At 44.9% G+C, this 23,631-nt stretch overlaps 1 protein-coding gene across 1 annotated transcript; it reads right to left on the reverse strand.

The window, feature by feature from the left end:
- Positions 1-396: 396 nt before the first annotated feature.
- gphna (gephyrin a) lies at positions 397-22,641 on the reverse strand. Its single transcript, XM_070919824.1, has 24 exons — positions 22,563-22,641; positions 18,655-18,733; positions 18,497-18,554; positions 17,938-18,030; positions 17,749-17,843; positions 17,595-17,661; positions 15,978-16,271; positions 14,984-15,085; positions 11,932-12,069; positions 10,131-10,173; positions 9,833-9,970; positions 9,514-9,606; positions 9,256-9,311; positions 8,181-8,300; positions 7,997-8,055; positions 7,725-7,878; positions 7,480-7,601; positions 7,145-7,232; positions 6,880-6,953; positions 6,705-6,769; positions 2,099-2,202; positions 1,099-1,195; positions 692-830; positions 397-588 (listed from the first exon to the last, which is right to left on the reverse strand). Exons 1-23 carry the CDS (start codon positions 22,624-22,626, stop codon positions 697-699), a joined length of 2,337 nt encoding a protein of 778 aa, XP_070775925.1. The 5' UTR covers positions 22,627-22,641; the 3' UTR covers positions 397-588; positions 692-696.
- Positions 22,642-23,631: the final 990 nt, after the last annotated feature.

A 23,631-nucleotide genomic window follows, 5' to 3' on the forward strand; every position in this document is an offset into this window, starting at 1 on the left:
TCCTGCAGGGAGGGGCAAGGAGTTTCTATATCTGGATAGAGGATGCCAGAGCAGAAAAGAAGAAGAAGAAGAAGAAGAAGAAGAAGGAGAAGAAGAAGAAGAAGAAGAGAGAAGAGAGAAGGAAAAAAGGTCGGGAGGAGTGGGGGAGGGGGTGGGGGGTCTTTATATCTCTATATCTACCAGGGGAAAATGTTGAACGCACAAAGCAAATGAACAGGAGAGAAGAGGGCATGATTACTACTAAGATGATAATATTCAATAAGAACCATGATAATAATAATAAATAGAATATTAATTAAGAATATCAATAATCATTATCATCAGGATAATAATAATAATAATATTACAGAATAAATCTCATATTTTATATTTTTTTTTTCACATTTTTTTCTCCATTGAAATACAGTGATCTCCTCAGAGCAGACCAATGAGGATTCAGCCTCCGCTGGCTCCGATTGGCTGTTGCATATGACATCACAGCTAATGGCGACCAGGTAGACATGCATCACTTCCTGCCCCCGCCCGTTTCCTGTCCAGACAGGAAGTCCTGGCACTGCCATGGTAATCGGTAGCGAGTGACATTGAAGTCTGGGGAGACAATATTTCGGCGTTACAACTGGAAGCGCTGCCCCCCTTTCTTTGTACACTGTGAAATGTACGTAATAGGCCCCCCTGTGAGAAAATAACATACCTGCATCATAGCCGTCCGATGACCATGACGTCCACAACCTCTCCCTTGTGCAGCTCCACATACTGCTCTGTTTTAGGAGGCAACATCAGCAGGCCGTTGGCGCTACGCATTGACATTAGCCTGCTGGATACCTGGTTGCCTGGAGGAAGAGGGACAGAGTGAGTCATTTTAATTTCCCATCTTAAATTACACTGGCTGTTTGGTTGGTCCATCAGTAATTAAGGTCCCATCAAAACAGGCACCTTTTCCAAAACACCACCTACATTAAAAAGGTGGATTTGGAGTGTTTATACATTGCTGTCTCATCTCTGCAGACTATGTATTTAACATTTCATGACACGCTGCATCTGTTTTTCTGTCGTGGAAAAAAATGGCTCCATGCAGGGGTACGTACGCCCTGCGCTTACCTGTGCTTTGAGCCCAGGGCAGTGGCTCCTGGTGATGCCAGGTGAGAATACAGCGGTGGTACTCTGGTCGGGGATCCAGCTTCACGTCACAGGAAAGCTGAAATACAGGCACGCAAAATGTCCCGTGACACATGAAATATGGATTTGATATTGTCCAAGGCCACTCATTTTGGGTTTTATTGGTATAGAAACACTGTTATCTAGGTACATTGTTTCAATACAATTTTCTGGGAATTTTCAGTCGATGAATAGATGGCGATCAACACCATTAAACTAAATATGGGGCGGTTTCATCAAATGAGGTACAACGTGTTCACAAGTGAGCTTCAGAGGTGCTGGTAGGTGGATTTTGTTACCTTTGGACGGAGCCAGGCCAGCTGTTTTGCCCTGTTTCTGGTCTTTACGCTAAGCTAAGCTAAGCTAAGCTAACCAACCGCTGGCACCAGCTACATTACCATGCAAACACGAGAGAGGTATTGATCCTCCGATCTCACTCAACGATAAAAGAAAAGAAGCTCATTCCCCAAAATGTCAAAATACTGCTTTAGCAATTATTACATATTACAAATTATTACACATCAGTGGGCAAAGATACAGCTTCTAATACTGCAATACTTTAAAATAAAGGTCACTCCTGAACGTCATGACAATTTCTGCCACAAACAGCTAAATAAGCGTGTCAACAGTGGGTTTTTCATGAGGGACAGACAGTTTTTAGCTACTTTATGGGACACACTAAGGTGACGCATGACTGATCTCTTTCATCTTGGCCTCTCCTCAGTGAGTTCAAAGGTACGTTGGGAGCTCGTAGGAATTCAGTGTCGCGCTCAAGGACACGGCAGCGAGGCGGGGATTGAACTAGTCACCACACAAGTTGAAGGACTACCTCTACACGCAATACTTTACACGCCACTGCTGCAATGCTAATGTCTTATCAATTTGACCTTGTGGGTTGGTGATATTCTATATGTGTGTGTGTGTGTGTGTGTGTGTGTTTTACCCTAGCTTTAATAATTGTAGGTCTGGGGTCCAGAATGCCTTGCATCTTCCTCAGAGCGGGAATCACAAACAGGTTACATGTCACCACCGCAGACACTGGATTACCTAGAAAGCAACACAACACTGGGTTACTGGGGCGACTGTGTCGAGGAAAATCTGCACACCACTAACTATACAGTTCATCTAAGTCTTGCACTGCCCTGTACGAGCCTGTGTGTTAGCTGCTAATATCTCCCTGTACATTCCCTGTACTTACTATAAATACATATTGATGTTATAGTCATAAAGAACACAGGAAACCTTGCACTAAGACAGCAAAACTGTCGGAACTGAACTGCTGTTTTTAGACTTCCATGTCAAGTGAAGTGAAGTGTCCAATGGCAGCGTGGAGAGATTTGAATTTTTTTTTTGCTGAACAGAAGTTGTAAAATGTCTTCAGAACACTGACGATTATCAAAATACTGGCAGGTTGGGACAGATCTCAGTGGAGGTGAACTTTAACTGCAGGTGTAGATATATTAATGTGGGCCGATGCCCGGAGAAAAAGGAGCTGACATAACAGCGCTGATGGTGCTAACATCTTTAGGCCTTGACCACACCCACACGCGACATACAAGTGCCTCGAGATGAGCGATTGTTGTCAAAGGAAAAATGGTGGTGGTTTCCCACAGCAGCACCAAATATGGCTCATATTCCAGTGATTATTCTTAAGAAGTAACCAAAAACTGGTCAGGGCCTGTTGAGTCTTTTAAAAGATGCCTTGAAAAAGACCGGGTTCGGTCGAAACATCTGCGGTACATTGCAGTGATTCAATCGCAATCTTTTTCCAAGAACATTAAATCTTTGCAAAGAATTGAAATAATAAGTATCTTTTGTACAAAAGCACGACTTTATAACACTTCATCAAAGTCATTATGGCGACAAGAAGGCACTTGGCTGTTTGGCTGACTCACATCCCCTGGTGCCGAACCTTTTTGACTTGGTTTTTGACAACAATGTCAACGCAGCATGGAATGAGTTCTGGATAAGCAGGTAGTGACAGAGGTGACTGAGGGTCAGGGGTCGAGGTCATCGTGATGGCTGAAAAGAACAAGGACCGGGACAAGGAGCTGGGCAATCAAGAACAAGCATGAATACCCTAGGTGAGTGGTTTCTGGGGTATAGGACCGAAAGACACATCGGTCAGTTAACTGAGGGTCACTTGGAGGTCAGGGTTTTGTAGACATTGATAGGCAATTTAAAGAAGTATTTGTGGGGTTAGAGGACCTCTAGGGGTCATGACCAACATTCTAAATGCAGAGTGAGAGGGGATTTGTAGGGTTCACTCATTTCAACTTCCTCTGGTACAAAGAGGGGCTTTATGCACCTGAAGGTCATTTAAGGGCCATTTGGGGTTCAGGGTTGGGAGCTAATAGATCATATTGGTGTTGCCATTAAACGCCTGTGATATGTGTGTTATTTCGTGTTTCACAACACAGATGCCATGGGGGGTCAGTGTGGACCTGGAGGTCAAAACACTTGCAGTATATAGAACGACTTTATCGTTAGACCGGCACGTTTTCGGCTTGTAAGCCCACTGTGAGGCGTCTCGGGAGTATGCCACATCAAATAGGCACATTTTGACCTCCTCTGTACACTTTGACCTCTGGGGAAGTATCACCCCCCCCCCCCCCCCTCCCAGTTGCACTTCTCCTGTTTATGTACCAAGGTCTTTTATTGAGGCGTTTTTATTGGGTCGTTGTCCCTTTGGCTGATATCTGTGCGGACGTGACTGGTTGTGTTGCATAAATGTTTAAACCTTTTTCCTACCTCATATCTACCCTACTTAAATGTCCCTTGTAATGTGTCTTTAATGAGGACCCTGATGAAGGCCGCAAGCCGAGACGCGCAGGCCTAACAGTGGAGTTCCTCTATATACTACAGGTGTCGCTGGAGTTTTCAGTCTTCAGACATTTTCCCCTTCTCCGGGCACCTTGGAAGTAGGTGAAGTTGTGCCAGAAACCCCTACTCTGTGTCTACTATATATTTTCGCTGCCTGACACTGCAGTACACTACTGACACGACACTTGCATTGTGTCAAACGCTTTACACAAAGAGTTTGAAGCGACATATGGTGGCTTCTAAACATGCGCTGTCCATATTGTGCAATACCCATGTCATATTGCATTACAGTGTTTTAGCCTCAGCATCTAGCGCTGTTCGGGGTAAAAGGTAATTTAGAAGAAATCCGGACGTCCTTCCTCCAGGCAGGATGAAAGTGAATCTGTGCAGTCAGAGGCCGTTTTACGGGTCATTGCGGGTTCAGTTTCAGGACCTACTTCCTCTAGGTGCGGGGCTTAGTGGTTGTCTGGCCTCGGTCTCACCCGGGGCTACGACCTCCAGCAGGGAGGGCCCAGTCTCTCTGTTGAAGTTGAAGTTTCCTTTAATAACAATAGCAATACATATACAGTGCTAGACCGCAGCAATGAACGACACACTCCAAATCACAAGGGCCCAGACTAAGGCCCCAGGACACACTATACTGCAGGATGCCTTTACATTACCATGGCAACATTACTGACATCTAGCCCTGAAAACAACAGTGGAACTGTTTTAACAGTAAAGTGCTTTAGTCAAAGAGAGACTGGGGTTCTTTAGGGGCTTTTTAAGCCAATGTTTTGTGCAGTTATCTTACATTTTATCAAATTGTAAGACAGGACTGCATACTGAACACTAAATTGTTAGCAGCTCTTCAAAGGACAGTTCTGCCCACTTCTAACCTCAACCCGATCTTTTCATTATTTCCCACAGTTGGTCCTAACAAAAACTATGTCAGTTGCTTCAGAGGTTTTCAAACAGTGAGGTGTGGAAGGGGGAGACATGAGGACGGCCCACGGATCCACTCCGCTAACCAACATGGTCAACAGTTGCAGCTGCAGCGGCAGCTGTAAAACACACACACACACACACACACACACACACACACACACACACACACACACACACACACACACACACACACACACACACACACACACACACACACACACACACACACACACACACACACACACACACACACACACACACACCTCATGAAGGCAAGAAAGTTACTCGGAGGAACGGAATGAGTTTGTGATGCCAAAAGAGTTGCAGCCTGACACTACAGGAGCTCCGCTAAAACAAATGCGAATGAAATATGATGAACTTTACCTGAAGCTCAGTTTTACTTTTTGCGAGCACGTCGCCCACAAAACTTTGGCATCACTTAGAGATTAAGCATGCAGAGCTGGCACGGAAATCGCCGGATCTGTCCGCACGGACACTGAATGGCGCTTTGAGGAGGAAGGAGAGTAGAACGTTTCAGCAAGATTTACTTGAAGGCAACTGAGGCCTCAAAGCAAGCTGCACTGTGGATTACAAAGGTAGTAAAGGCCCATAGCACGAGGGAAACATTCACATAGACACCCATAAGAAAAATGGGAACAGTATAGTATTATTGTGTGTGTGTGTGTGTGTGTGTGTGTGTGTGTGTGTGTGTGTGTGTGTGTGTGTCAGACCCTGCTACAGAGACACAAGTCCATGCAAGTCCATATCACCGTGATATTTCCCAGCGTTGACGCGCAACAACGTTCAAGAAAAGTAAGAATATGATCACATTTGACTCATGGCAAGGCGCACCAAGGCTACTGTAAGACTGTAAAGCGAGTGCAGTGTGTGCTGTGGATGGTGCTTGTTCCCCTTAAGTCACAATAAGATGAAAAAGATGTACGTTAGTTTATTTATGAGGGTATACAGCTCAAAAAAAGTGTCAGCATTCGGTGTGAATGTATATGCATGCTGGGAATTGATCAAGAGATACAGGGTCCAGGGGGCAAAAATGGGAAGAACTGTCCTCAAAGGCAGAGGTGGACCTTCTTCTTATTGGACGTGAAAGCTACTGACTGACCAATACCCGATCTCAATAACTGTTAGCCCAGTATCAGCGATATGTCAATCTCACAGTACCATAAACAGACCACACACACCACGGACGATGACAGCTAAGAGTACAGACACACAAGACAGGCGGGCGCTATATGTGGGTTCAGGGCTGGGGGGGGGGGGGGAGAGGAATGGCTTACGTTGCTAAAGCAAGTCCGACTGTCAGAATACACACCCTGGAGCTCTAACCACGGCTCGACTGAGTCTGGTCCCAGTCGATGTTTGTAAGATGCCATGCAGTCGTTTGTTATGTTATTTTTTAACGAAACTATCCCACCTTTCAACTGAGTATCAATGGGCAAATACTTGATATATATATTATGAAAAAGATCACATACATATATATATATATATATATATATATATATATATATATTTTTTTTTTTTTTTTTTAATGACAATATATACTAGCAAAAAAAAAAACCTGCATCTTGTAATGTGCTACCCTGAGTCCTTAACTGGTTTTTCCCGGTGTGCCTTCTGTTCTGGTGCCAAAGGTGAAGGCTACGTGCAGAAGTGGTGATGTGGCTTCAGAAGGATAATCTTAGTGAGATGGTCCAGGGGATTGGGCAACAAGGGGATACACACTTACAGACACCCAAAACGACACACACCCACTTCCTTCGCACATGAAACGTGTTTACCTGGCAGCGCAAAGATGAGTTTCCGCGCTCCGTCAATGTCAGCTGTGGCGAATGTAGTAGGAAGACTGAGGAGCAGAAGCACACGGGGCATTATTCTTCCTCAAGGCGTCGGAACAGTATCACGGGTCAATGAGAAAATAACTCCAGCCAGACTCCACCCCCTCCCCTATCTCACCCTGGCTTCATGAAGACTCTTCCGAAGTGGATCTGAGCATGAAGGTCAATATCCAGCACCTGCTTTAGGTAGTCCTGACAAGACACACGAGCACAGACAAAGACCGTGAGACAGAACTGCTTTCGCATGTCGTTAGATCAGAGAAAGCAAACCTGGAGGGCGAACAGTATAGACGAGCACGTGTAAGGTTGATGAAAATCCACCGGAACGCGTCGGTGAGTTCTTTTAGCTAGTTTGAGGAGACGGGTCATGGGTCGGAGGTTACCTTCTCTCCCATGGACACGCCCCCTGAGGTGATGATGACATCGGCGCGACTGATACCCTCATGGAGAGCGGACAGCAAGTCATCAGGGCTGCAAACACAAACACGCAGGGTGCACCAGACTCAGTTTACTAGTTGTGGGGAGGGTGGGGAGTGCATCATTAACGGAAAGCCTGCGTGACAAACCGGAGATGTGGAGTTTGAACAAATCCCACCACTTAATCAAATGGTCTTTTAAAGCTCCCGCGATATTCTTATTGGTTTTATTATTAGTTCTTTTTGGGGGGTTTTTAACGTTAAATTTCCCAGAAAAAAAGCTCTCAGTCAAATGCTCCTACTTGTCTCCAACGATGCCCAGGTTGATGGTGGGATATCCGTGTTCCTGGATGGTGGACAGCAGAGTGGAGCGGTTGGAGTCTCTGATTTTCCCTGGGTGGAGGTCGTCCTCTGGATTTAACAGCTACAAACACACACACACAGAGGGATTCAACTGGCATCTGGATTCAGCAGCAAACCAAAATTACAAAAAAACAAGTGTGTATTTTCATCTGTTCATGTGTGTGTGTGTGTGGGGGGGGTGTACCTCGTTTCCAGTGGACATGACAGCCACCACAGGGAACTTGTGCACGCTGACCTCCGTCACCCCCACGGTAGCCAGCAAGCCGATCTCGGACGGGCCCATGTGTGTCCCTTTAGCCAGCACACACTCCCCTCGCCTGATGTCGTGCCCTATTGGCCTGTGCACACGCGCAAACAAGTGATAATCACAATTAGCTAGCGGCTTTCTAATGCAGCTTTTGGCAGCAATTAGCATCCACTCAGCTCCTTCAGCGTATTGTGGCCGTTTGTTTCTACCTGATGTCCTGTCCGGGCCGGGCCTGGACCATAATCCTCACCTCCAGCTCCTCTGTGCCCTGAAACAAGCCAGACTTGTCAATATCACCGCACCTGCTGACGAAAAACACATACTGTCCGCGCGCTGAGCCCGTCAGCAGTGTATTTAACTCGACTAGGTGTTCGAGGTGACATCCTCACTTACGTCCTCAGACTCCCTCAGAAGCTCTGTGTCTTCCACTTGGACCACAGCGTCGGCTCCGCAAGGAATCGGGGCCCCGGTCGTCACCCTCATCACCTGACCTGGCATCACGGTGTGGGTGGGCTGCACACACACAAAGCTTATTGAGGCCAGTGTATTTCAGGAACTGTGCATCTACTTCAGAGGTCGCAGTAGAGCCAATATTGACTCTAATAAGGCAGCGGCAGTAAAGCTGTTAATGGCAATAGGCAACAGTAGTAATTTTGCCGGTGGGTGCTGTGACAGTCGTGACATTGGTGTCACTCCCACTACGATTAGAAGGAGCAGCAGTGGTATTTCTTGTTTGTGGTTCACAAAGACAAAGGCCCTAAAATAACGGAATAATGCCTTAAAATGAATATTTACAAATGTCCTTAAAACACTCCTCCAAGTAATGGATGCATTTAAATCTGCAAAAAAAAAGTGGGATATAAATCCGTGTCAATAAATAAATAATCCGCTGTACTGATCTACAAATGAATGTAATGTGAATGTACAATCTGAGAAATGCTGCGCGCCAGCACAGCTAATCCACGATGTTCACCCTGATTAGATAGTACGCAAATATCACCAAAGTAACCACACATATTCCAACAGTGTTCGATTATCAGGGCTCATTAATCCTGCGCATCGCTGCCTCCTTTTTTATCTTCGAGTTTATGGCAAAAAGTGGCGTGTTTTATTCTTGAATCGCTGTTTCACTATCACCGGCTCAACTGTTTCAGAGCTATGAGACCAGTGATGTGGCTGGCTGAGAGCGTATATACAGTCTGTACGTCCAAGACAAGAAAGTAGCGCTCCTATTGGTGAAGGTAGTATATTTATTATTTAGCAGTGCTCGATGTCGTGGCGGCACTAAAATAACTAGAAATGTTTGTATTCACAGAAGTGCTAATGTTGTTGTTAGCAGTGCTGCTAATATTAATGGTACTGAGTCATGTTATTCAATCAGAATCAGAATCAGAAATACTTTACTGATCCCCGGGGGGGGGAAATTGTACTCTTAACATTACCGCAGTGTTAGTGTATTAGAGCTGACCTGTTGTCCAGCCTGTGACTCTCCCATGATGAAGCGATCTCCTGGGCCATCAGCAGCTACAATTGATGAATTAATAACGTTAATGCAGTTAATTACGGATATCAGCTCACGACTGTGCGCTTAAATACAGAACACTGTGTGAAGAATTTGCTTGAATTCAGAAGTAAACAAACGTAAGCGTATAGATGAATGCAGAGGGCAGCTGAGGGAAATTTAAAAAGGCACTTGGATCATGGATCCCGTTGTTAGTGGTCTCACCTCGTACAGCGTAGCCGTCTTTGACAGAGGCGGGGAACGGCGGAAGGTTGTCTTTGGCGTAGATGTCCTGAGCGAGCACTCGACCCATACCGTCTACAGAGAAGAGCTCAAGCCAGGTGAATTTAGAGGCCAACACACACTCCAAAGATGACCAAGAGGAAGACACTACGATAATTACAACGTGTTTGCGAGAGCCAAACTGCCTTAAACCACTAACGTGTGTGATGTTTATATTCTTCTCTGTGTGAATAAAATGGCGCATACCTGTGGTCTACACACACACACACACACACACACACACACACTTCTGAAGACTCACCTCTGTAGTTGATGACTTCAATTCCCAGAATAGGTGTCATCTCTAGAACAGTGATGAAGGCTTTATCCATTGATGTCAATGGGAACGGAGACATGCGATGACGACGTGCCACTTTACTGATGTCCACCGCGCTGTGGCCTGCACGCGCACACGCACACACACACACACACACACACACAATCAAAGAAAATGGGTGTGAGTACATGTTCAATATGCTACTAAAAGCCAACACCGTAACGTTTCTACATATTCTTCCACAGTGATGCATGTCATGTTAATGAGACACACACACACTTACTGGCTCTCAGAATGTTCTCGTTACTGCCACATCGTGACTGAACCTGCAGAGAGACAGACAGACATTCTGCATGTGGTCACTGTTTGCTGTAGAGTGTACGGAAGGAACGATCTGAACACCGCCCCTTCATTATCTGTTAATCATGCCTAATACACAGGACATGCAAACGGAAATAGCATGAACACCAGCTGCTCTGTGTCTAACAGAACAACGCAGGACGCCACTGAATTTAAAAAAAAATGAATACAGTGAATTGTTAAATACAGCCATATTCAAATAATAGCCATGTCCGGCACAAACATTCCTGTACTGTTATGACGAGGTCAATTCAGCGTTAAGTACATTTCCACAGCACGAAATGAAACTAAACTCACTGAAACCCAACACTTCCTGCACACGTTTCAAATTAAAAGCCCAGAAAGGACAAGGAGCGGTAGCCCACACACACACACACACACACACACACACACAAACACACACACACACACACACACACACACACACACGGCAACCAACAAGGTCTGCATCACGTTTGCCTGAAGAAGGCCTTGTTGGGAGCTTGCAAAGATTCAGTATGGGGACTACTTTGGGGTCGGTGTGCATCGTTGTCCACCTGTCTCGCTTCAAATTAAACAGTCAACCAGGGAGCGGAGGGATTAAAGGCCGCTGGAAGGCTTTTAATGTGGAACATCTGTGCAGGAAGTGTTGACTTTCATTAATGCTACCTTAACAGCAGAATTGTGACTAATAATGTTATTTCTGTTACGGAAGGCCAATTCAGAGCGCCAGAGTGGTGAGTGAGACACGACTGCTTTGGACAAATGTACGTTAGACTGAATTTGCATTAAGACAGCAAATTCAAATGGCAAACAGGGAGGCTTGTTACTAAACCATAAAATATATGGCACTCTCACTACAGGACAAATAGGAATAAAGGTGGTGATATAAGTATAAAATAAGTAAAGGCCACGATTAGAGCATTTATAGTCATTTAAACATGACCTTTAAGACAATTCCAGCATAATTTGAGTTTTTGCTACCCCCCCCCCCCGTTATTAATCCCTCAACATTAATTGGGACAATTTTTTACGTGAGTATACCACAACTGAAGATATTTCTCACAGTCTCATTCACTCCCATTCAATTCCAAACAGCACGCAAGTCCCGAGACTTTTACTTTGAGGGTGATGCGTCGCTGTGAGCGAGAGACCCAGCAGTCACGTTTTTTTGTTGGCGAGGTTGAATCAGGATGCCAGCATCCGACTAATAACTTTTGCATTTGGTCTAATATTAACATACCCATTGAGAGAGCCAAATTGAGGCAGGATCGGGAGTCCCATTTAATATTCCCATCCATAACTCCTTTACCTCTTAGTAAGTGATCTCAGCGGTTCCATTGGGACCAAGCTAATCAGACAATGACCCGAATGAGAGCTTGCTTTTGGAAGTTGGGAATTCAAATTGGCAACCTCTTCTTTTCTGGGACTTTGTTATGATAAGTGACAGCGACAAAACAAGGCTGGGGAATCCAGGAAATAAGCAAAAACTCCAATCATGCAGGAACTGTCCTTTAATGATTTCTTTTTTTTTTTTTGTATTTGGAACTGCTGGGACAGCTTTCCACTACCATCAGTGGTAGCGTTACATATATTCTTGGCATGCTCTATTAATCTTGCAAAACATATATATATAAGAAACTTGTCAACTTTTATGGTTGGAAAGGAATTTCAATTTTCAGCGATTCTTCATTTCTTAGTGCTCATTTCTGTGTGTGTGCGCATGTATAAAAGTTTGTGTGTACCTTGGGTGTCGGGCATGAGGCGGTGGAAAGGCGGGAGGTCGCCTGTGTTGCCCGCGGTGACTCGGAAGGGGTGGAGCTTAAAGAGGCGGAATCTCGGGGAAGCACCTGAACGCCTCGAGAAATGATAGAGTCCGGGATCTGCGCACACACACACGCACACGCACACGCACACACACACACACACACACACACAGACACACTTAATGCTAGTCATGGTACTGTCAACTAAAGCTGCGTCTACATGAACGTGCAGCAACAAACTCTTATTACTTCAACCTAGAACTAAAACAAATAGGGGAGTGCTATATTTTTCCCTGTTCATGCACGTTATACTTGTTCCGTTTGTGGCACTAGAGTTTCTGGTGAACTTCCTTCACAGGTCACGAGAACATAAGACACAAAAATCGCGTTTCCTGATAAGATCACTGGCCCGATGCTTCAGCTAACACTTACGCACAATGAGATTATGGGTACACAGTCTAAAACTATACTAATTAAATGACTAGTGACGAGTAACTATTTGAGTTCAAGTTATTGTCAATTGACTACTAAAATATATCACAGTCGGTGAGGAGAGATAGTGGTGTGGATAATGTCTTTCCACTGCTTTCCTTAACATAAGGTCAGCAACTAGGGACTGGGGACTTGACGGGCCAAATCCCTGACCAAAGGATTTGACCTTACGCCATCTTTCGGTGGGTCTTTCAATGACACCCAAAATGCTATCAAATCTGTCATTACTAGATTTTACTGTAGCCTCCATTATTTGGACGAGAGAGAGAGAGAGAGATATAAACCTCTGTGGACATTTGTGCGGGATTAGGAACAAACAGAACCTCTGCAGTCAGTAAAATCACATCCAGGTAATAGAAGGTCCGAAGTGAACGGGGCTTAGATGCTCACTGTGAGGGATTACCTATCTGCAAGCAAGTTTCGAGTCTCTGCACATTGATTTTTCATATTGGACTGGAACGAACCGAAACCAATGGATGCCTGGGAGGGAGAAAATCATTCCTAAAATATACGGCATGCTTTGAGAAATTGTCAACACTAATATAACGTGGACCTGGGTTGAAATCAACTGGGAAAACCATGCGAAACCAAAATATGTTAACAAATTATAACCGATTTGCACAGGTTTATTTGTAGAAGAACTACATCAGGGTCAGCCGTTGGGCTATAGGGAGAAATTGGAGCTCAATCTGATTATGTATGCTAAAGTGTATAGCATCCACCCCTCCATCCATTTTCTTCCGCTTATCCGGTGCCGGGGCGCGGTGGCAGCAGGCTAAGCAGGGTAGTCCAGGTGTCCCTCTCCCCAGCAACGTTTTCCAGCTCCGACAGGGAGATCACGAGGCCGGATGAGATACGCAATCCCTCCAGCGTGTTCCGACTCTACCTCTGGATCTCCTACTGGTCCGGAAGGCGTCCTGACCAGATGCCTGAACCGCCTCCACTTCCTCCTTTCGATGTCTGAGCTCCTCACCCTATCTCTAAGGCTGAGCCCAGACACCCTACGGAGGAGACTCATTTCGGTCAAAAGCTTTGCTTTCCGGCTCAGCTCCTTCACCACCACGACCTGCCACCGTCCATCTCGAGCTCCATTTTACCCTGAGAACTCCTTCGTTTGGGGCAGCAACTCACCCCCAACCCCCGACAGAGCAATCCAGCGTTTTCCGGCAGTGTATGGAACATTCAAGTCAAAGATGTACCAGACACATATGTATGATTTTAGTGTCTATGTTCTCATCACTGAATTACCAAGTTGACCACAGAAAATGTGCTCAATATTTATTCAATTATTCTAAAAACACAGAAAAGCTTTTCCCCCCAGGTAGTTTAGCTGTAAAGTAAATAGCCATCACACCTACAAACTGCTGCTTTCTACCGCCAGCGTCATCCTAGACTTACTACAGTTCTTCACACGTGGTTTAACTAATCCAGGCTGACATGGCGTTAGCCAGCTAAAATGATCCCGTTAATTCTTATCTAGCTAACTGGATTCTTCAACAGCAGCTGAGCGCACTCAATGAGCAGAGAGTCGAAACTATGATCAGCACTCACATGATTGGTTGGGAGGCTAGCTGCTTTACTGCAACTGCCCCGTAGTTCATTCAAAACTTTTGCAACCTTCTGTATCTTTCCTGAAGCAAGTGTATGGATTTTACCCGTATGATGCAAATCTTTTTATTGCTCATAGCCTCCCAAACCAAATCTGGATTGGTTCTTTTTGTTTTTTTTAAAGCTGCATTAATATATGTTTTGGCCACCTGGGGGCAGCGCAAACAAGCTGTTAATATAACTTTGACATATGATCACCCTAAACTGTTGTTATGACAAACATGTAAGCAGTTGCTCCAGCAGACATGGCCAAAACTATTAGCATCTATTTGGAGTCCTGTTTGTGTCCATCTAAAGAATCTAAATCTCTTTTTCAGTGTCCATTAACTCCTGAGAGAGATATCTAGCTTGTTTGCTGGCAGTCGTTCCACTTCCGTCACGAGCTAGCCGCTAACTTTGTCCGCTGTTTGGTGCAGGGCATGGCAGTGCACGTTATCAGAGCCTTTTCACCTGAAAAGAGCTGCCTGCTGTTGCTGCAAACGAGGTGCAGATGTGTGATGAATATGACAGCGGCAAAGTTGCCTGTAAAACTGAAACGATGAGCTGAAAGACACTAAAATGTTCTGCAGAGTTACAGGTAGTCATTTGATCCACTGATCCACTATAAATACATATTGATTAGTGCAGCTTTAACTGTACACATTTCATTTCATTTTTGTGAAAACTTAAGTGTTATAATTACATTAAATGATCTTAATTAACATTTATATATTGGTGGCTCTTCAATAAAGGAAGTTACAGTATGTGGTTAACCTTAAAAAGCTAACTGTGAATAAGCTTGCACTTTTGGGCTTGGCAAAAGCTCCAGACACATTTTGAGAAATTCAGAGCAAAGCAGATTCAGAGAATTGTTGTCCATAATGACTGACAAGACATAATGAACTGACCAATGACAGGAGAGGAGAGGAGGGGGTGTATGCGAGTGTCTCACCTGCTGGTCATGGGTACAGGAGCAAGTGAAATGAGTGGGGGGTGCGGGTGTGTTGCCGGGCAGGTAGGGAGCCCCTTTAGCCATGACCACGGCATGGCTCGTCTGATGGAAACACACATACGCGGGCACGCACAAACACACACAGACAGACAGACAGACAGACAGACAGATGCCCCCCACAGACAGACAGGTGAATTAGATGAGATGGAGTGCTTCGATCTGGTTCATGAATGAAGTCACAAAAAGGGGACATTGTCATGTAAAAGCTGCTCCAAATATTAAGTAAAATTTGGATCCTAAAAAGTCCTACAAGAATTAATGCTGTTTTTAAATTAATTTAAATCTAACCCTTACCCCCCCCCTTTTTTTTTTTTTGCTGATACAATCTAAACCATGAAACCATCCGCTGCACCCCTAAAATAAGACTGTTTTATTAAAAATGACAGCTTCATATACACCATCATGTGTGAATGATCTAACATGCAGTATGCTGCAATAATAATAATAATAATAATAATAACGTCGTATTACTTAGTATATAATAGCAAAAGTACAGGAACTTTGGGGGGTGGGGCTTGCGGTGCTGAACATTTCTGATTGGACGAGTACTAGGCATTGTATTTCAGCCACCATTTAAAAAAAAATAAAAGCAGCTGCCTGCAAAAATGACGTGTAACATGTAAGAGTAATTTGCCAAATCTTTGTTGGTCTTTAGACCCACAGTGGAAACGCAGACAACGGACTGAAGGAACCTTTTGGTCCCTTGAAAAGTAGTTCCTGGGACTAAAAGTTCCGGCTACTTTGGGCGGCCTGTGGTAGCCGTGCTAACTAAGCTAACTTACACTGTAAGACAGACCAAGTTAGCAACCCTTTTCCTCAACTTGATCCAGACTATGAATATTTTTATTTGGAAAGTGAATAAAGACAGGGACGTTTTACGTGCTTTTGGTTTGCCGTGAAGCTGCTCGCGGCGCGCGTCTTGTCGCCCGGTTACCTTGGCAGCGATAGCGGCTGCGGTGATGTGGGAGGAGCCGTGCTGGTGGTGGTGATGGTTGTGCACATGCTGACTCCTCCTCCGGTCCTCCTCCTCGTCCTCCTCTTCCTCGCACTGGGTGCCGCGCTCCATGGTGTGCATGTTGGTGTGCGTGTTGGTGTGCGTGTTGGCCATCAGCGGTGAGGGGGAGGGCAGCTGCTCGAGGGCGGCGTGCGTGCATTTCACCCTGACTGTGGCCTCGCGCAGCAGGTCGATGGCGTGGGGCAGAGCGGGCAGGATGAACTGAAAACACTCCTGGGGGAAAACAACACGGCGCGCAACCGAAGACATTAAATCAACAGTAACAGTACTCTTGGAACTGGTCAATTATAAATGCTGCCGCCCCACCAGTCAGGAACAAAAATGTCACCTTCTTTTACCCTGTGTTTGCAACCCCCCTTGAAAGTCCTGAAACGTGAAAGCTTTTGAGGCATGTAATCACTTCCTGGTTTCTGGCATTAGCAGGATTATGCTCGCCCCATATTTTCTTACTCTTAAAGTTTATTCATATATCCAGTAGATACTTAAAGCTGCATTCGTTGAATTTGTTTTGGCCACTTTGGGGGCAGTGGAACAAGCCATGAACCCAGCATTGACATATTATCACCTTTGAAAGTTGCGTTAGCAAACGGTGGCTACACTTTGAGCCGACGCAGAGCAACATTAGCAGCCATTTGGAGTTGTGTTTGTGGCCACTTGACGAACGTAAGTCCAATATTTCAGCCCCCTTTTTAACATTTTAGCTCTGATTTTGGCCTCCACTAACTCCTAAGAAACATGTCGGGCTCTTAAGCTGGTGAATGCTCCACTATGTTCGCCAGCTAGTCTTGTCATTTGATGCCGGGGAGGTAGAGTGCAGGTAGCTTTTGGAGCTTTTCCACTGACAACAGCTGTCTCACAGCACTCACTGTACACTACCTGCTCAGCACCAAACGAACAGCCAGAGCGAAGAGGACTTACGTGCCTCAAGTGACCAGGAGCACAGCTCCGAATGAGTGGCAATGTTGCTCCTTCTCTGCAGGTTGTTTTCTAATACATCCCCTTATACCACCTTTACAACTTTGTGAAAGGTGATCATATGCCAATGTTGTGTTGCCAGCTTGTTCCACTGCCCCCAAGTGGCAAAAACACTTAAATACATAAATAATACAGCTTTAACAGATTTGGTTTAGTTGCAACATCCATTTAAAAAAGGCGCCATCCACTATTTTTTGTCAGGAAAGGCAACAATGATGAAACACCAAATCACTGCGTAAAATTACATAAAATCTATTTTTCCCTAAGTTAATGCTCATGTCGAGTCCAAGTTAGCTTTTCCAAGTTCTTAACAAGTCATTACTCCTTCTTCCCCAAATGAAATGTTATTTTAAAATTCTATTACATTTCATAGTCAATGTAATTGTAATAAATAATAGGACAATAAACATTTTTTTCAAGTCGAGGCAACACGTATCAGATTTGTGACCCGACAAGGTCATGTGACTCTAGGTAGAGCTATAGATTTACAGGCAGAAGGACGTGTACCATTCTGTCAGAGTGCAGAGCAAGCACAGTTGAGTTAAGTCAAAAGGATCCTACCTGAGAGCCCTTCTTGCTCCCTGGCAGGTTGATGATCAGAGTTTTGCCACGGATACCACACACCGGCCTGGAGAGACAGTGGAGTAAAAAGCAGGATTAGAGCAGGACTGGACACCACACACACAAACAGAAGTGAAAATATCAAGTCCTTCACCTGGACAGCATGCCTAGAGGTGTAACGTTGAGTGACCCCATCAGCATGGCCAGAGCCATACCCGGAGCCTCTCGCTCTATCACCTCTCTGGTGGCCTGCAACACAAAGGCCGGGACTCAGTTATTATCAAAGCATTGCTTTCGTGCATTAACTGAGCTGAACTTTTGTTTTCGAGTTTTGTGTTTGTACCTCAGGTGTAACATCTCGTGGTGCAAAGCCAGTTCCTCCAGTAGTGAGAATGAGATTCAGCTCGAGTTCGTCACACCACTCCAAAAGAGTTTCCTGTACACATGTAAAAACACACACACACACACAAAGTTAACAACTACACCGTGCGTCCTCTTTACCTGGAATACCATGGGCCCAACAGGCAGCTGCCATGGATGAAGACACTTTCTTTCAAACTCCAGCGGTGACAAACATCTGCTCAAGTGTCCTTGAGTAAGACGATCCCTACCAGCTCTAAGGTGCTGCTCAGCACCTCAAGAGAGGGTTTTCCCCACAGGGACTCTCACTCGCTCAGTGGCTGGAAAAGCTTTGAAGTGAGGAATCCTGACTTGTGAGCCAGACAAGCAAAGATTCGGGAGGTACGCAAGGAGGAATTGGCCCCCGTTTTCACTCTGTGTTGCACCTCGGTTATCAAGTGTGGCTTCTCTCTATGACTGTTTAAAACCCCTTTTTGAGTGCCAGAAAGAAAGTGTGCGGTGAGCGATGGGATTGCTAGTGAACTCAAAGCGAGGACCCGTACCTTGATTTCGTCGATCTCATCTGGAACGATCTTGTAGGCTGCTATGACTCCTCCTAGCCTGCAGGAGGTGACAAAGATAGAGTAAGTGTCTAGGTGTATGTGCGTGTGTGTGTGTGTGTGCGTGTGCAGACTGTAGACCTGTCTGTGTGTGGACTCACAGCGAAGGATCATGGACCAGGTCCTTCAGGTTGACTCCACTCCTGTCCTCGGCCAGGTTCCTGAAACAGCTGTCACTGACTGAAGAAGAGGGAGGTTCAGGTCAAGAGAGCAGGAGGAGGGTGACGCACTTTTACAGATCACACATTTCAAATAAAACTGATCATTGATACGCTGCCTGTCGACAAAAAGAGTGGAACCGCAGATGATACCAATGAGACATTTCGATGTCAGTTCACACATGTACACCATATTAATGTTATTAGTATTATTACCCAGACCTTCAATTGAGGGTTTTTGCATCTCTGTGTCTCATCACTTTTTCCACACTGAAAGAAGATGCCATTTTGTCAGTTTTCCAAAGGAAACTGGAGTGTACCATGTTCAAAAAAGGAAATGGCACCTGGACAATATTGTTAAATAACACATTAATATATGGAGTTATAATTCCTTTTTAGGCTACAAACGGCAGATCAACACTTATTCGTGGTTTATTTTAAATCAAATGTTTCTCCTGCTCTGTATCATCAGACACACTTTAACCCCTTATACCCATGTTTGACAAAAAAAAAAAAAACACATTCAGCCCCCTAACTTGCCTAATAAATTAATAAATATTAAAAATAAAAGAGAGAAAATAAAGAGAAACTTCACCAATGTGCAGCTGTGACAGATTTGGCTGCATCCAATAGTGGAAATTCAACCATGAGGCTTCCTGACGTCAACCAAAGGTTAGATACAGTGTATGATTTTAAAAGTTTCATAAGCTCTATTGTGCTTTATTGTATTTTACTAACTTGATGAGCTTTTTGTACAACTAACAATATAGTTTGAGGTCCTGACTGTGTGACTTGGCAAAGGCTGAGATTACAAATGTCACCAACTGATATATAATCTCTCAAGGATGGATAACAAGACAAAGCTAAATTACCGGTGCTGTAGGTGAACTGATGTGAAGCCTTTTGGCTTCGACATGCAAACTAGAAGCACCCGTGCCCTTTGAGTTTTTAAGACCCACCAATGCTGGATTTTTGAGGCACATCTCATAAACAAACAAGGATCTCTTAAATTCCCCTTTTAACCAATTGTGACCAGGTTATGTACTGAAAAATAAACAGTGCTCTCTGGAGGTCAAACTATATGATGGAGACATTGCTTCTAAATGACAAACTAAACGTACCATTTCCTGTTATTTATCCAACAACGCCGATGCCGGTGTTTCTGTGAAAAGCTAATGTCGGCTAATACATTTTTTTTTAGCACATTTCCTGTATTTTAATTGTATAATTAGTAGCAGACCCCCACCAGCGCCCCCATCCTCAACTGGTGGCAATTTCCTCACCATGCATCCACATTTTGTACACACTCTTCATTGCGAGCAATTCTTTTTGGACTCGTAGTGCTCCAAGTCCGCTCTTTAAAAGTTAAGGCTGGTGTTATTCTATATATCCTCCTTATTGCCAACAATTTCCATGAAAGTATCAAAACCAGCCATGTATTAGTCTGTCACTTAGTACTTTTCCCTACCCCGTCAGCTGCCCCAGTTTTTGCCTCACACAGTCATTGCATTTAGCTTACAATCATCTGTTTTCCCAAAAAGAAACTAAACCCCAGATTGTTTAATAAAACTTAACACTGTTCTTAAGGTATTTCCAGAATACTCCTCTGGATAAAAAAGACATTTATTTCCGCTGCACACAATGGAAAATATTTTGGTAACCCATTACCCAAGTTTCCACTCTCATTTCCTTAACCAAACAGAGAGGTTAGCCACACTTGACCTATGTCCTTGAGTGAACCAAAATTAAAACAGCTTATAAACTAGATTTGTCCGTATTGATATTTTCAAACAAAATAACGTGTCTGTATTTTGGAGGTGTGACATTTCTGGCTACAAGGACAGGGAACAGAATTACAACTTGGGAAATGGGATTAAAAAAAAAAAATACTGTTTTCATAATGCAGCAGATTAACTATTTTTTTCAAGCTTTGATGGGCAGCCATTTTTCAGAAAAACAGATGCTCAACTGTGACTCAAATGTATTTGTACTGGAGCTCATCGAAGCTAATTTGTCCCTACTGAAGATCTCATCTCATCCGCCTTAAACAATTGCAATTCAGGCAGGGAGGTAACAGTGCATCTGTTGGGGACTATTTTTGGCGGAGGATTAATTTGCATGTGGTGCGCCAGTGACTAGTTACAGCAACATTAAGGTGTATGTTGGGACCGAGTCAAAATAAACTACAGTGGCCATCACCCCCAGTGGGTTTTGAAGTCAGTTTGACGTTGCGGACAAACTGTGTAATTACAACTTCCGGGTCTGTCACGTGATGCACCCTGGCACAAAATTATTTAAATTGTGAAAGAGTAAATCAGCGGATCTTTTTTTTGTTTTGTTTTTTTGAGGTGCATCAACTTCCAAGTACAAACACGTAAATTGCCCTTATTTACATCATCAAGTCCGAAAAAAAAGAAAACAGAAAATTCACAATTAGCAGAATCCAGAGTTATTTTCCTCGGCTTAATGAACGCGCATCACAGGTGGCCAAATCTCACATCACGCTGATTAGCCTGCGAGACTTCGGCTAGCAGAACCAACAGTTTGTACGTGTTAACTGTCAACACCTTTTGCTCCATATATGTAACCTTAAGCATGCCTAAAATCAAATGTTCTAAACCCTCATATTTGCGCCCTAAACTTCACCCAAGTCTTATGTGTTAAAACAAGGAAAAACGCACATTCCCACACACACACACACACACACCACACGAACGGGTGGGGAACGTGTGTTAACATGTGACGGGAGGGGGGCTGTGGTTGTCAACTGGATGAACAGATGAACAGCAGGGTTAGCTGCTCTTAGCTCCGATGCTAGCTCATCAAAACCACGACAGACTTCCCCAGCCAGCTGCTGGCTCTCATCCTCTTAGCATTATTCTCACGTCTCCCCCTGCCTTGGCAAGGAGGCGGCAGGGCTACTGGTGACTGGTGGCTGTCACGCGGCTGTGTACTGGTCCCAGTCCCCCTCTGCACGACTCGCACAGGCGAACATCAGCTGAGCTAATTAGGGAAGCTGCTTCAAGAACATGCACAACAGAATTCATTTCGCTTTGGCGCTGCGCCTTGCCTTCTAACTAGCTGTTAATAGCCACCAAACGCACGATTCATTATTAATAAATGTACACTTCGGCGTTAAATGAAAAACACACGGCACGGAGCCCAAATGAAATGGCTGTCAAAATGACCGTAAAAAGAAATGTGTAATGAAAAGCACCCCCAAATTGCGGCCAGCATATCGGATCTGCAAAGGGACATGAATAATGCAGCTGATGTAGGCTCGGTAACGCTACATTGCTAGAAAATATAACGTTCCCCTGCGTGAAGGTGGCAACATACAGCACAGCGAGACCGGAAGAGTGGTGCTTTTGCTTTCAGAATAAAAGCGCCAAATTTAGTTCAAAACCCCTCGCAGCGCATGCTCGCCCAGGACTAAACCTTAATTTTGAAAGTCTTCGCTGAGCGTTCTTTTTCCTACTGTCTCACTTGACGCTGATTAAAATATCTCGTTACACTGTCGTGTAGCTATCTAGTACAACACTGAATGTGACGGCCAGCTTTCACATGTGCACGTAAACATTACAAACTTCAACACCGAATTGCAAAATGACGCCGTTTCCAAGCAAATTCCACATCTGTCCGACCTGTCAAAAGGCAGGCACAGCTAACGTTAGAGCAATGACAGTCAACGGAACCGGTTAGCTTAGCGTGTACAGGCTAACGACAGCTAGCTTGGCAGCGAAGACAGCTCGTATCGTGACACCGAGGTGCACAGGCAACCGACGGCAAAACGGCACAGAGGTGCGCCGTCGGGGAGCATTTTGCCACATTTTGCCAAACAGTCTCCTTACCCGTCAGAATCCCCACTCGGGTCTGATGGTCGTGGTTGGTGAGCACCATACCGTCCGCCGCCATGTTTACAACCTCTGTCTGCACTGTGCCGGCACACACATAGAAACAAGTGTGGTGGTGTGCGGGCTGCTGCTGCACCTCTGGAGGACGACTCTCTCTCTCTCTCTCTCTCTCTCTCTCTCTCTCTCTCTCTCTCTCTCTCTCTCTCTCTGTATGTGTGTGTGTGTGTGTGTGTGTGTGTGTGTGAGCGCGCGTGTCCTTTGGTGTAAATGTCCTCCAACTAATAAGTGAAGATTTTGGGCAAACACGCCAAGAAAACACCGGTGGAGATAGGAGGATCAGACTTTGTGACAGGCGCCAAAATAAGAGTTAGGTGACAATAGTGTCAAATCAGTGCTCCAATTGGTACCAAATTGAGCCTGTTACAGTAGAATATATGTTTCCTTTCTAGTTATCTTTTGAGGATATAAGAAGACCATACTGACATATTCACACACAACACAGCCGGATTAAGCAAGCGGGCAAAGGTGCTACTGGTCCCAGACCGTCTGGGCCCTGAGGGGCCCTTGTTTTGCTGTGTGCTATTTAGTTTGTCTAGATTTGATTGATTGCACATTCGCCTGGTAATGGTTTGTCTGGCATACGAACTGAAATGACCCAGTGTCCTGTTTTGTCTTCACTAAGATGTTAGCACACGTTGTTAAAACACATCACAGTGGGAGAAAGCGGTGGTCAGTCAGGGCCACAGCTCTTTTTGTTTGCCCCGGGGCCCCCCCCCCTAGCCAGTAAATCCAGCCCTGGCAAGCACACACGCAGTGATAGATGGGATGTAAATATGTGACCTCTTCACCTCTTTTTATTCCTTTACTCTTGGAGACCTTAGTCTGAATACCTCTTCCTCTGGCATCATCAACCCCCCCCCCCCCCCCCCCCCCCCAGGGTGAGACAGGGTTGGGGGACAGTATGTGCCTTGTGATCCTGATGACCGACTGTAATATCTGCATGCTGAGTTGAACACACACATCCTCCTGTAATGTCTGAATGAGAGGAGTTTTTTAAAGGCAGGAA

Source organism: Enoplosus armatus, chromosome 15 (assembly GCF_043641665.1).
Source record: "Enoplosus armatus isolate fEnoArm2 chromosome 15, fEnoArm2.hap1, whole genome shotgun sequence".
NCBI lineage: Eukaryota > Metazoa > Chordata > Actinopteri > Centrarchiformes > Enoplosidae > Enoplosus > Enoplosus armatus.

Excerpts from the sequence above, each read along its gene's own strand:
- gphna (XM_070919824.1), bottom strand. The coding sequence starts at position 22,626 with ATGGCGGCGGACGGTATGGTGCTCACCAACCACGACCATCAGACCCGA. Across the intron at positions 17,844-17,937 it reads CACGAGATGTTACACCTGAG|GCCACCAGAGAGGTGATAGA; the intron begins GTACAAACACAA and ends TTTGTGTTGCAG. Across the intron at positions 7,602-7,724 it reads TCATGTCCACTGGAAACGAG|CTGTTAAATCCAGAGGACGA; the intron begins GTACACCCCCCC and ends GTGTGTTTGTAG.